The 13681-nt window shown below is 40.5% G+C and overlaps 1 protein-coding gene across 8 annotated transcripts in view; it reads left to right on the plus strand.

The window, feature by feature from the left end:
- neto1l (neuropilin (NRP) and tolloid (TLL)-like 1, like) overlaps positions 1–13681 on the plus strand; it is an 85105-nt gene that overhangs the window by 43062 nt on the left and 28362 nt on the right. For all 8 annotated transcript variants that reach the window (XR_015775367.1, XR_015775368.1, XM_042510658.2 and 5 more), the window contains exons 5-6: positions 11929–11970; positions 12241–12368. Coding sequence is in view for 6 of the 8 variants with exons in the window: in XM_042510658.2 (XP_042366592.2) it covers positions 11929–11970; positions 12241–12368 (170 nt within the window). In the remaining 2 variants the exon portion in view is untranslated. The remainder of the gene's footprint in view (positions 1–11928; positions 11971–12240; positions 12369–13681) is intronic.

A 13681-nucleotide genomic window follows, 5' to 3' on the forward strand; every position in this document is an offset into this window, starting at 1 on the left:
CCCCTATTCAAAAATTTGAACAATTTAATATATGTACATATACAGTATGTTATGCTAATATAGATATCATGAAAAAGTATAAAACATACCTTATGTGTCAGTTTAGTATATATTTTTTTGAACTATGCTTTCATACTTTTTACATTTTTCATACATTTACTAATATACACTGTATGACAGTGATACCAAAGTACATTTATTTAAAATGTTTTTAACAATATGCTGTTTTTCTTTGGGGTTCAAATCTTTGAATCCGTTCACTCCACTGGGTTTAACAAGTTGACAGTTTTTTTTTATATATCAGGCAACATTTTCTTGTATTTGGCAGATGTATCATCCAACAGTTAGACAAAATATATATATTTTAACATTAGAGATCATGAACTTTTGTGAAAAACAACTGCATTTCGGCAGAAGACATGCCTGTCAAACCTCTCAGCTCTTTCTCCAGTTTGTAACTATGTAACCATAGCAACACCTGACGCACGCTAACAGAGGGGGAGAGAAAAGACTCCAGTGCTATCGCTCAAGTTTGCCTGTCCATCACAATTATAATTAAACTGATTCATCTGTTAACGCTATTTTTATTTGGATCCTAAGAGGTCAGAAATTCAGAAGAAACTCATTAACTTGTTTAAGTAGTGCAGATACCGTTAGACTGTAACATGGTGAACAACAGTATTTTGACACCAAAGTTTATATTCAAGGAAACAACGCAACTCAACTCAACTGTTTTGCCATCTAGTATTAATCACTATTGTCAAGACCACACACACACACACACATGTTCACACACAAACCAGATATGAGCCCATGTAATTTTCAAAAACATTCTCAACTTCTCAAATACCAATGCTTTGTGTGGTGGACCTACACGTCAAATGGTGATGCTCAAGGTACCCCTCCAGCACTAAGTCCTACAGTATAGGGAGGTGGATTCTCACCATCTGACATCCTTTTTCTCTTGAGTGATGGCAAATTGCACGCTGTGTTGCACCTGACTCCCCCCTGGGCATTATAGTACATCTACATCTTTCTGTGCTCCTTGATGATTTTGGAAATGCGTGCACGGTGTCTATGCTGTCTTTCCACCCCGGCAAGGTTAGGCTAAAACTCCACCCACCCAGTTCAGTTGCTTACCACGGGGGTTTGCTTGGGCCCACCGCTTCTCCGCTGCTTTAGCTGGTCGGGATCAGTATGACTGTGTCAATTTTACATCGTGACAGGGCGTTCATTCATCAGGCTCAACCCACTTTACACAACAAATCCATTAGAGGGAGGAGCCTGTGTGAGATAGAATGATACGATATTGTAACCCTAGTTCTGTTAGCACAGGTGGAGCTCTCTACCTATGGGCCTTATTGCTCCTACGCCTCTCATTAAAAGAGTGTCTGATGGAATCTGCCTCTCTATAGACTGTAGGGTCTGCTTTTATTCGGGAAGGCATGTCCTGATTGGCTGGCTGCGTTTATGCTTTTCTCTGTGTACCAATGCCTGTGATTAGAGCATTACTACTCAAAGAGTCCAACAGGGGACTCCGCCTGTGCTAACAGAACAAGGGTAACAGTATCGTATCCTTCGTTACATGCATTGTGTCCTTTCAAAATAAACCTCCATTTTCACAGGAAAAGTACAGTATCCGCTTATTATATGCATACAGTCTCTTTTTAAAATGAACTGTAAAAATGGTAAAAGTCTTGTTTTTAGGTTTTCTTTCTCAGGTGCAGGCAATATATGCACATGGTTAGGTTTAGAAAAAAACATTATGGTTTGGCTTAAAATATGTACATTTGTAACTAAATTATTGCTATTTAATGTGACATACTGTATGTTGCAAGCACAAAAGCGGTCTCACAAAATCCTGTTGTACTATACATTGTATTATTCTAAATTATGTATATATATAATTTATCAGTCGTACACATCAAAGTCATATACAGTATATATACAATATAAATGGGAAATTGTAAAAAATATTAGAAAGTAACAGGAATCCAGTTTCCAGTTGAAATTATGATGTTACTATCTACATTTACATACTGAATATGTTTGGTGTTGATGGAAGGGCTCTTTATTTCATCTGACGGGTCTGTGGGGGTACATCGTGAACGACTGGTTTAGAGATTAAAGATGAACCAGATGACCCTGAGTGTCACATGTTTGCCCGGCTGAGCTGTCCTTGAGCGAGTCACTCTATACCCATCTGCTTCAAGAAGTGTCCTATAGCTGCTTTCCTTATGGAGATCAATAATGTATCACATGAATCATTACTTCACACACAAGGGCAGAGATTGCACATTGCACACAGATTCTTGTAATCTATCTGAAATGCTGCGACAGTCCGTCCTCCAAGCTCCGACAGATGATCTCATTTTTTTTTAAAGCTGATATTTCTGGAAACTGGACACCTCCACTGGGACATACAGTATTGGGGTTAAGTGCCTTGCTCAAGGGCACTTGAACCATTGATGGGTGAGATAGAAGTTGAGATTACTCAGCAGCTTTTCCCCACTGACATTCCCAGCTACACACTATATTTTGCTTTCAGTGTATTATAGTTTTGGTGGCCGCTGTGATGAATACAGGTCACTGGGAGGCTGTATTACTTCCTGTATTAAAGTGGAGCAATGTGAGTTATTCTTCCTTTGATAAACAGACAAATTGCAATCGACAAGACACACTCCCTTTCTCCTTCTCTTTCTCTATGCATAGTAGTTCAGTGCAGTTCATAGCAGGATCGCTGGTGTGTAGCTGGTATTGCTTGTGGCGTGGCGGTGGGGGTACACATCGCTGCTAATCGCTGTTCGGGGCATGGACCCAGCTCACTGGCCATGACACCCAGGGTGTGGTGAATCCTATCAGTCCCCAGCAGATCCTGTGGCCTCCTGATTTCACAGCTACTGTCCTGTGTAGTTGGGCTGTCATCCGCAGGGTCAACAAAGCCCTGTGTCAAGTGGGTATGAGCTATATAGCTAATCTTTACAGTGCCATTTGATCGAAAAGAGGTTTTCACAATAGCCTTTTGTTTGCTCAGGCAGTAATTTTGAATAGTCATGTATGTTTGTTTTGGGAGTTGAAAGCCGGATGACTTGCTAGATTGAAAACTGCAGACTCGCGCTCAAGACAGGGCGCTGTGGAAATATGACAGAGACAATCACCTCTGCCAAAATTGTGCTTTAGCTGTGATTGAAAGAGCTGCAAGTAATCAAACTGTGGAAAAGGCTTCCTTCTCCTTCCCCATCTCTCTACCTCTTCCCCCGTCTGCCTCACCAACTTCATCCACAGCTGTGCCTGGTGTGATTAATGACAGCCATTCATTAGCTTGATCAACCACTTTAGCAGAGATTATTAATCAGATGCTTATTTAAATGTCACTGCCGAGCAGCTGAGAGGAAATGAGGCCACTGGGAAATTGAGTTTTTTGTGTGTGGGCTGCTTATGTGTGTGTGCATGTTTGTGTCCTTTGGTTCCTGGAATGTTGCCACACACTGATAACCATGAGCCTCATTCATATGCTGTTTAACATACATTGGGCTCGGCAGTTAATACTGAAGGGAGGCAGCGGAGCCTAATGCTCAATTCCGAATGAGACCTAGTGTGTCTCATTAATAAAACATAGTGTTGTGCCTGTATTATGAAGAGCAATACGGTACTTTTGGGACTGTACAGTTACTAGAAATTTACATCTCCTGACACTTCCGCAGTGTTCTGCTCCATTTGTGTGTGTTGGTGCTTGTATAATATTTCCCACTACAAACAGAGCTAATCAGGGCCTACTCATCATTTGTTTCAGAATTTTTTACCAGAACAAATTCCTAATGATTATTTTTGTGTCTGGCTGCCAAACTGAATTACCGTCGCCGCACTGCAAGCGTTATAGACATGTTTTTGAAGCAATGTGTTGAGCAAATTTAAGCTGGCATTTGCAAGCTGCTCGTGTTTGCTTCCGGAGGCATTTGCACATAACTTCTGTAAATTCTGTTCTGTCTGTGCAGCTCTCTGGCTTTCATACACAGTTATACACCTGCTGTACATTGGTATGAACATTGTTTCGTGTTGTCGGATGATGACAGTGTTTTGTGTGCATGAACTGTGCTGCAGGGCAACTTAAAGTCTGAGTCCCAGGGCTTTAAAGTGAGCATTTTCTGTGTTGCAAAGGGTAAATACAGTAAGCCCCAGAAGATTACACTCTTAGTCGAGCTTTATGAAGAGAGGAGAGGGTGTGGCCATGTGTGGATGTGCTCTGAATTCAGCTCAGTCAGGCAAAGCCATTTATACGATGCAGTGGAGAGAGCGTGCAGCTATAGAGGAGCTGCAGTGTGAATACAATGGCAGCACGTCAGCACATACTGTGGTGAAATTTCTTTTTGTGCTCACCTTGGTACGTTTTCATGATATTTATTATTCATCATAGCAACATGCAGCGATGCTTTTGAAGTTTCATGTTCATCCTGTAATCAAATGTTACACGTGTCCAGCATCCAGCATATAAATAACAAGGTGAAATCACCGCTGTGGAAAGAGTACACGTACTTTATAGTTCATCCATCATCTTATCAATCCATGTAATTGATTGGATCAATTAATCAAGGAGGGCAGCGAAGGAGAGGGGGTGATTGATGGCGGAGGGGATGGAACTCACCTGATTGAAATTCAGGAGCCGGAGTCTAAAAAGGTCAGGGGTCGCAGGAGAGGCATTTATAGGCAGAGCAGCCTCTTAGCGCTACCTTTGTTGCCATGTTAAGAATAGCCTTTATCAAAAGTGTATGTGCGTGTGTGTGTGTGTGTGTGTGTGTGTGTGTGTGTGTGTGTGTGTGTGTGTGTGTGTGTGTGTGTGTGTGTGTGTGTGTGTGCACGCCTGCATACATCATGCATCTATTCCTCAGAGGTTTCTTGGCCTTGTGATCGCGGTGGGTTAAGTGATGCCGAAGCCCAATAATAAATCTCTGGCGCAACCAGCAGAGATGACCTGAAGGTCACTGTTTCATTAACTGTCTTCCACTTTGATTTTTTCTTACCTCTTTCCTGTCTGCTTCCCCGCCTGGCTACCTGCTCACTACACACACCTGCAGTAAACATTTCAAGGAGGGTAACATGGATAGACATAGGAAGGTGACTTAAGTGTAAGGTATAAATAAACATGCTAACAGGAATAGGTTGACATTTTTAGGAGAAGCTAATTCACTTTCTTGCTGAGAGCTAGATGAGAAGATCGATACCAGTATTTAATCTATATGCTCAATATGAAGCTACAGCAAGAAGACTGTTAGCTTAGCCTAGCACAAGGACAGCTTCTCTCTGCCCAAAGGTAAAATCCACCTACTAGCAACTCTAAAGCTAAAAAAATGACACATTGCATCTTGTTTATTTAATTGATACAAAAACTAAAGTATAAAATGACAGGTTGTAGTTATATGCTGCCAGACAGATTAAACAAACAGGAAAAAGCAGTTCAATTAATGAGCTTTAAAGATGCTGGGAGGGATTTTTTTTAAATTCTTCTTTTCTGTTAAACTCTTAGACAAAGATAAGCTTTTCCTTTATTTCCACTGTCTCCTTGCTCTAGCACATAGACTGTGTTTTAAAGATGGAAAACATTTCAGCATTTCAGTTGCTGTATCTATGATCATTTTGGCTTCATTTTTGTACATTTCATCTTTATATACAGTGTACGGTCTATTTACCATACAGATATGAGAGTGGTATCAGTGTCCTCATTTGATTCAGTTGAAAAGAAATTAAGATTTGTCAGAATGTCAAAATATGCCTTCATTAGGTTTACAGCTAAAATGTGTAGTCAATTTGTCAGCATAAAATGAAATTACAACTCTTTAATAATCAGTTAATCATAAGTCAAGTCTTCGTTTAAGCTAAAATTCTACATATTTCAATGGGTCTAGCATCTCGTGTGAATATTTGCTGGAATTATTCATCTTTTGTAGTATTAAATTGAACATTTTTCACTTTTTGTACATTTAGTGACCAAAGTATTAATTGCTCAATGGAAAAAATAATTAAGATTAAGCAGATTAAGTAATCAGGAAAATAATTTTCAGGTGCATCCCTAACAGTGGCGTTTGTGCTGCCTCACTCAAATATGCAGTCCGATGTGTTCATATAGTTACACTCATGAGTCACTTTTAATCAATGAGTGACATCAATATTGTCTCATCATCTGTCTGTAGAAAGTAGCTAGACAAGTTTCATTTACCTCTTTGAAAAACCAATAGACAAGAAATCACATTAGATGTCTGTTTTTTACTCTTGAAACAACAAAAAAATCACTTTCCATGTCGACATTTACAACTCACCAGCTCTCCAGATGGAGAGCGGCTTCATGGTTGAATTTGCTTGAGTTGTAGCCTACAAGCAAAGCACTGCTCTCCCTAAAGACAAATAAAATGTTGTCACTTTCAGTTAGTTTTCCAAGGACAGAGGAGCCATGTGTAATCTTAAAATGCACAGTGTTCCCCATTCAGCTTTTTACAAGTCGAATCATTTGAGTCTTAGTTAAAAGCAACAATTAATCATGAGGGAATTGTAGTGAAAGTCTTTTGAGTGGACTCTTAGCACTCCTCCTGACTGCTTTTGTGTTCACATGAATGTTTTACTATGTCCCTGTTTAAAAATGCCAAGGAGAGAAGGTTTCTGCAGTGTTGCTAGATTTGTCACAGGTATTCAGTGGGCTCTCCTTCTTTCCACCATAAGGGGAGTTTCACCTCTTCTGAATCCCCGCTAGAGCACGGCTCAAATCGGGCCAAGAATCTCTCTCCTTTGATTATAGGTTTTATGCAGCAAGTGTCATCATCAAACCCACCGAATGCTCATCCTCTCTCACCCTCCATTTCATTTACTTTTTTTCATGTGTTGTTCTGTCATCGCTGCCAGGTATTCAGGGCTTGCTCCTCATGTCCAGCGTACACACACTGAAGCTCTGACTCATGTCTAGACAGAAAAATTAGGGCATACATACAGACAAAAAAACTGTGACATTTAGGCAAGGTGTTCATGCTGTGCAATCAGACCTCATTTTCCACACTGAGCTCCGTCTGTGGTAGCCATGTCTCGATTTGGCAAGGAACAATCAGATTTAATGTGAAGCCTTTTTTGTGTTTCCTATTTCCGCAGGCTCTGTCCTCAAATGAATGCAGCCCAGAGCGCACAGCTAAGGGCATATCTTTGAAAGCACAACTGCTCTGTCACGAGGCTGGAATAAAATGGTATCAGCAAGGTATTGAATGTTGAGGATTTTTTCTGTGCCAAAGACAATGCTGTATGTCACAGCATGGCATCACGATGACATGCTGTGTCATTATAGTGAAATTCTTGCTCAGAAATGTTTCTAGGGACAGTTATCCTATTATGGTTTTCTGTATTGTGTCTTAAATATAGTATGGAAAACTTTAGGTTTCCTACAGTTCCAACATCTTTTCTACTCTGGCTTCAGCATTATATTAAAGTGTGCTAGATTTTATTATATTGTCATCTTCTCCAGGCATGCATATGTAAGTGTTGACATTATGCAGCCAACATTTTTCCCGATATTTGATCATATTCCAGAGGAAACAGTTGTATTGAGAAGCTCTTGTCTGTAATTTTTTACGATAGAAAGTGTCACTATACTCTGTTACGGTCATTCCCGAGCTGCAAGTAAACAGCAAACATACATGTGGCTACATGCTAACATCAGGGAAACATAAACTTGGTTGCCGATGTCTTTAATGTCTTCCAGATTTTAGATCTTATTCCTGATGGAACATGTCTAGTTTTGTTTAGAAGCTTATATTGGTGATTTTCCATGGAAAGTGTTTCTATTTTACAGTACCGTCATTTTCCAGCTTCAAATAAATAGCAAAAGTACATGTGTTACATGCAAAAGTAATGGGGTAATGTAATCTTGGTTGCTGTTCTGTTTCTCCCTGGTTGTGGTTCATATTCCTGCTGGAACATGTCATGGTAGAAAGTGCCGCTCCTGTGTTACATTTATTCCCTGGCTGCAATTAATATTAATTAATTATTGGACTGCCGTGATGGTGAAGAGACACTAATACCCGTTTCCCACTAAAATTAGCATGTGCATGCCGGTTTTTTAAATATGTGTAAACCCACAAAATATAAGTGTTTGGCTTCATTGTCCCTGCCACCGAACTCACCGCTGGAGAGCGAGTTGTCCTTTCTGTCAGCTTGTGTGTTACATGTTGTCTTGTGGGTGTGTCCATGCGACGTCACGGACATGCAGCAGAACAGAAACACACCAGAGAGCAGCAGGAACAGAGGTCTATGAAAACTTTTCAGGGGTTTCTTCTCTTTATGTATCTCATACTTATGAAGTCCCCCTTTCAAACTCGGTGCAGATGTATTCGGATCGGTGTTTTAGCGCTGTTTAGGAGGAGATGGAAGGTAATTAGTGACTGCGCATCATTGCATTTTGCTGGTTAAGGAGCAGAAATTAACGCATTCACCTGGGTGTTGTATTTCTATCAATGTGTCTACGGCAGGCATTTGCCCCCGATGTGAATGCAGATTATACGCATACCTGTTGCATTGAAAAGCCAGATGTTAGCAGGTGATAGTGTTTTTTTGTGCAGTGGAAATGAGGTTTAAAATACAGAGGACATGAAAACACTAACCAATCAGAGCAAATTTGTTTTTTTCTGGAGGGCAGCTTAAAGAGACAGGCGCTAAACAGAGCGTGAATACAAAGACAAAGTGAAAAGGTGTTCCAGCACAGGAAGTATGAGGACAATAAAAAAGTTTTACCATTAAAGCATATAAGCATGTTGTGGTACACTGGATTCAAGAAAAACCTGAAAATGAGCATAATGGGTCAGTTTTCATCATGACTTCATATAATACCATTCACAGCTCAGACGGAACAATAAGGAAGTTTTGAATGAGTGACACGAAGGCTCATAACAAGAATCAATCCTTTTGTCTTTGTAAAATTACAATTCACCTTAACTTCAAAGTCATTTATCCCTTAGTCACTGCTGATATATCTGAAACTGTGCCAGAGCGTGGTGAATAAAGCACACAAACGTCCCTGCACAGCGCACACACAGAAATGATGACGTGAAAAGAACAGTAGAGATTGTTCAAGAGTCGATTTCTGTCTTGTGTGAAGTCATCTGAGGAGTGATATTGAATCTATGGGGATAAGAGACGAGACTGTGATGTTTCACTAGCAAGACGAGGTAACACACCTCAGCGAGGACGGGCCTGTTGATGTAATTTATTGCAACATTATACAGAAAAAAAAGTGTTCAAGCTGACTTTCAAAACTTCACCAGACACTTCCCTTATCTTATTTAGCTGACAAAACGTAGACTATGGACCCTGCTTTGTTGAAGTTTCTGTTTTATTCTCAGTGTGTAAAAGTTTCGTTGAGGATTAGATCCACAGTCCCCTACGGTCTGCTAAAATTTTCTGAAACCTCATGGATATTTCCAGTGTTTTTGCTTTTCCATTTATCTCTCTTAAGCTCCAGTTCTTTTTTTGTTCTGACTCTGCAAAAGGGAACAAAGATAAGACTTACACTTAGCCTATTTAGTGAGCTCAGAGGAGTTTTCACACATATTCTGTATGTCAGTCCCAAAAACATTATCCCTGGTGTATTCTTATTGAGACTGGTGTAATCATACCTGTAAGTCAGCAGTGATGTGACAGTGACATTGCCTTTACTTGAATAGCTGTTATTCCCTTCCAGAAAACAACATACTGAAGGTTTTCACAGCTACTGTGTCTAAGAAAATGCATTTGGTCTTATTATGCTAAACCCAATTAAACCAAATTACTGTCAGAGTTGCTGTAAAATACAGCTGCACTTTCTAGTGATTAGCATGTTAAATGAAACCCCACAAGAGCATCTACTGCACAAGAGTTTGACCTTGATCCTCTAAATTTGCTTGCAAAGCCTTAATTACCAGTAAATTTGGTTGATTCCATATTTTGACAAATATAGCTCTAATGAGGGTCTTTTACATAATTTTGGAAAAGTGGGGCTTGCTGTGGTGAGCTCATTCTCTTCATTTGGTTAGCATAAGAGCAAATTAGAGTTGTCGCTTTAAAATGTGTTTTTCAGTTAATGTAATGTACTTCAACAGACTTAACATAGAGGAGACTTTTGTGCACATATACCTCAAGTATTATAATGCAACTAAGAAATATAGGGTTTAATTACCTCAGTAAATGCATTCAGTACACATGCAAAATGTCACATGGAGGTAACATTTTTACCATGCTAGCATCAGCACTTTGGTCCAGGCAGTGGCAACCCCAAAGAGGGGCAAGGAGGGGCTTGATCAATTTGAGGCCAACATTACTGTTTTTATGAAGCTGTTGTACACTCGTTTTTTTTATTAAGCACAATAGTGATGGTGTGTTATGAAACTCCATTGGTACCAACTGTGTCGGTAGCCCCTTTACCATAGCTTGAAGGTAACAACATTTTGTACAGGAAGCAAGAGGCATGGCCATCTCCAAAGCAGTCCCTTGAACTCTCATTTCAAGATAGCAGAGTCAAAATGGCTTCTATGGCTACCAACAATTTTCCCCTAAACTTGAGAAGGCTGGTTCCCAGTAAATGCAAAAAAAATAAGAGACCAAAGTACTCTATAGCAGTATGTGATTCCTTAACTGTCATGTTGACACTGTTTTCAACTGGCCTTATGTAACAGCATAAGCATTTTCCTGAAATTCAGTTATGGCTTTTGTTTTTGGTGTGCCGCCCCAAGATTTTCAGTGGCCCCATCTTGTTACCCCTATGACAAGTTTCTGTGGGTACCACTGAGTCCAGACTCAAATATCTCAACAACTCTCAGAGGGATTGCTATTAGATTTGGTACAGACATTGATGCCTCTCTCATGATCAGTTTAAATAAGTTTGTTAATCCTCTGATATTTCATGCAGTGCCATCATTGGAGTAAAAATTGAACTTTCCAAATATTTTTGTTTAAGTGTGTACTGTACATACTTGAAAAAGTAATGATATTCCCATCATCCTGAGCTGAGCTGAGGCTAAACGGAGATCATGATCACAGTAAACATTGTATCTGTTTAACATCAGTAAGATTTAGTTGGATAGAAGGATTTTGGTAAATGTGTAGTGCAGAGATGTGTTAAAAAAAAGCAGCCTGCCCTCTCTTTTGATGCACCAATAGTCCAAAAGTGGGCCATTGGACACACACTCTTGTAACCTGAAAACAAACACGTATAGCTCCCAAACAGAAGCACATTGCTAAATATTATGCAGAATGATGGCTAGTACTTGTTGCCCTCAATGGCCGATGTTGTTAGATTTAGACTTGAGGAGTTAGATTGGCTTTAGGATTATGGTTAATATTTCAGTGTAAGCCCCATCAGAGGTGAAGTAGGGCGGGTCTTGTCTTTGCCATAGTAGGAAGGTCCATTGACACAATTCTTCATTATAATTAGCCATGTGCTCATGTTTGGGAGAGTGCCATTGGACAAATGGGCCATCAGAACAATGCGTGTTTGTTTTTGGGATACCAGGCTGTCAGACAAATGGGCTTTCTGTCCAATGGTACAGTTTTCCACTACTGGGCCTTCCAAACTATCAACCATGGGAACAATTGCATGGCGCTGTTCAAAAACTGCAACAGTCATGCATAAGTTTAAATGAAAAATATCACACTCAGAGGCTTATGGCCCCAGAAGTTTGTACTTGTGGCCATCACAGAAGACGACATGGCCAGCAGCCAACATGCCAACTGCTTTTTTTCAAGCGACAGCAAAGAAAAGAGAGTAGCAAAGCATCTAAGAGTGCCAAAATGATTTAGGAGTGAGCTCTGCAATATGTAGTTCCTCGGCACATTGTTATACCTGGTTGTTTTTGCCTTTGTGAAGATCCTGATTTTGTAATCATGTATTAAAAATGAATGCCCCCTCCTCTTCTGCTCTCTCCTCAGATCCGGACTTTGCAGACTTGGGAGTCCCCCCACCTCTGCCCTGTAGGTATACTCCCTCCCTCTCTCTCTCTTTCTGCCTCTGTATCTTCCTTTTTCTCTCTTTGTCTTTGTCTCACTTGCTCTCACATTCACTCCGTTTTATCTTTACAAATCCTCTTTATATTGTGCTTTCTCCAGTGATACACGGTCTAAAGTATGTATTTGTGTGTCACTCTCTGGTATTTGTGAGTCCATGTGTTTTCTTGAAGCCCATTTTTGTATATACGCATGTTTTTGTGTTTTTATGTTTTTATGCATATGCGTGTGTTTCAGCCTGTCAGTATGACATGGTTGGTCCAGAAGGTATCGTTGAGTCACATCAGATCACCAGAGACGGGAAGGCTGGCGCCACCGAGGCCGTCGACTGTAAATGGTACATCCATGCGCCGCCACGCTCCAAGGTTAGTGACGCTAAGCTACGCTCCCATCCAACTGTGAATTAGATTTACTGCCAAATTTTGAAATGTCACAGAGAATAAAGTGGAAGTGAAATTGTGTTCCCATCAGCTGGGTTGATGACAGCAGAGCATAGTTACATCTTACAATAAATCAAGAAAAACAGATGCTGCAAGATTGTTTGTCTTCGCTCCTTGTGAAATGTAAAACCCCAGCTTTGAGACTGTGTTGCGATATTGAGTATTTTTGCCTATTAATTTGGTGTTTCAATTCAGCGTTACCGCACGCATGCAGTCAGATCAGGGCGTTTCATCAGGAAGCTTTGATATTGCATGTGGGTTTGTCTGCAGCTGTCAGCAGTATCCCAATGTGAGTGCTTGAGGCTGTGAGAGGGACTTGTTCCTCTGCTAGGGTCAGACAGATAGGCAGAAGGGTTTACTTGGGGTCAGGCCCATTTTTTTAATCAGCAAGCTGTTGCCAAGAGGAATAGAGGGATGGAAGGAGAAGGAGGGAGGGAGATGAGTGAGGGCAGACCGGACAGACAGAGAGAGAGAGAGAGAGAGTCAGTGCTGATGAAATAGCATTGCCATGCAGTTTGACCCTGAGGCCTGCTGTAGCCTGTGTTTGTTTTCTCTTCCAGTCGCCATCTGGCATGCATAAACATATACTGACATGCATTCACCCACATCCACACCTTTTACATACTCTAAAACACACACTACACATGCTTCCTTATCTACCAGAGGTACCCCTGCTGTAGTAATGCTACAGGATTAAAAGTTTCCCGAGGGCAGAGCAGCAGTGCAGCAAAAGGCCACATTTTATAAACGCTATAACTTCTCGTATAACTCTATATGGTCTGATCATATACGCAGGCACACAGTCCAGTCCATGACTGCAGTAAATCTACTCCTGAAATAGTGTTGGCTCTCTTCTGAGAACGTTTGCTGAGTTTGATTTAATAGAATAAGGCCGCATTTTTACTTTGACTTTTATGGTTAGAACAATTCAGTCAAGGGCAGAAGGTATTATGAGGCAAGCATTTTGAAGATTGAAAGGGTCCGGTCATATCTATCACTGTAACTGTAATTGGTGATGTAAAATAAACCTGTAATTTATGCTATAATGGCTTAAGGATGATCAACGTTTTACTGCAGACAGTTTAGCTTATGTGACAATTTCAAACGTACAGAAAAACCACATGAAGTCAGTTTATATGAAACAGTGATTTAGGCCCAGCTCCAGTACAACCCTTGACCCTACTACAAAGCTCTTACCTCCAAACGTAGATTTTTCAAAGGCATGCGAGTGTTAACAG

The sequence above is a fragment of the Plectropomus leopardus genome, chromosome 21 (genome assembly GCF_026936395.1).
Source record: "Plectropomus leopardus strain MGB_pleo_1.0 chromosome 21, ASM2693639v1, whole genome shotgun sequence".
Classification (NCBI taxonomy): Eukaryota; Metazoa; Chordata; class Actinopteri; order Perciformes; family Serranidae; genus Plectropomus; species Plectropomus leopardus.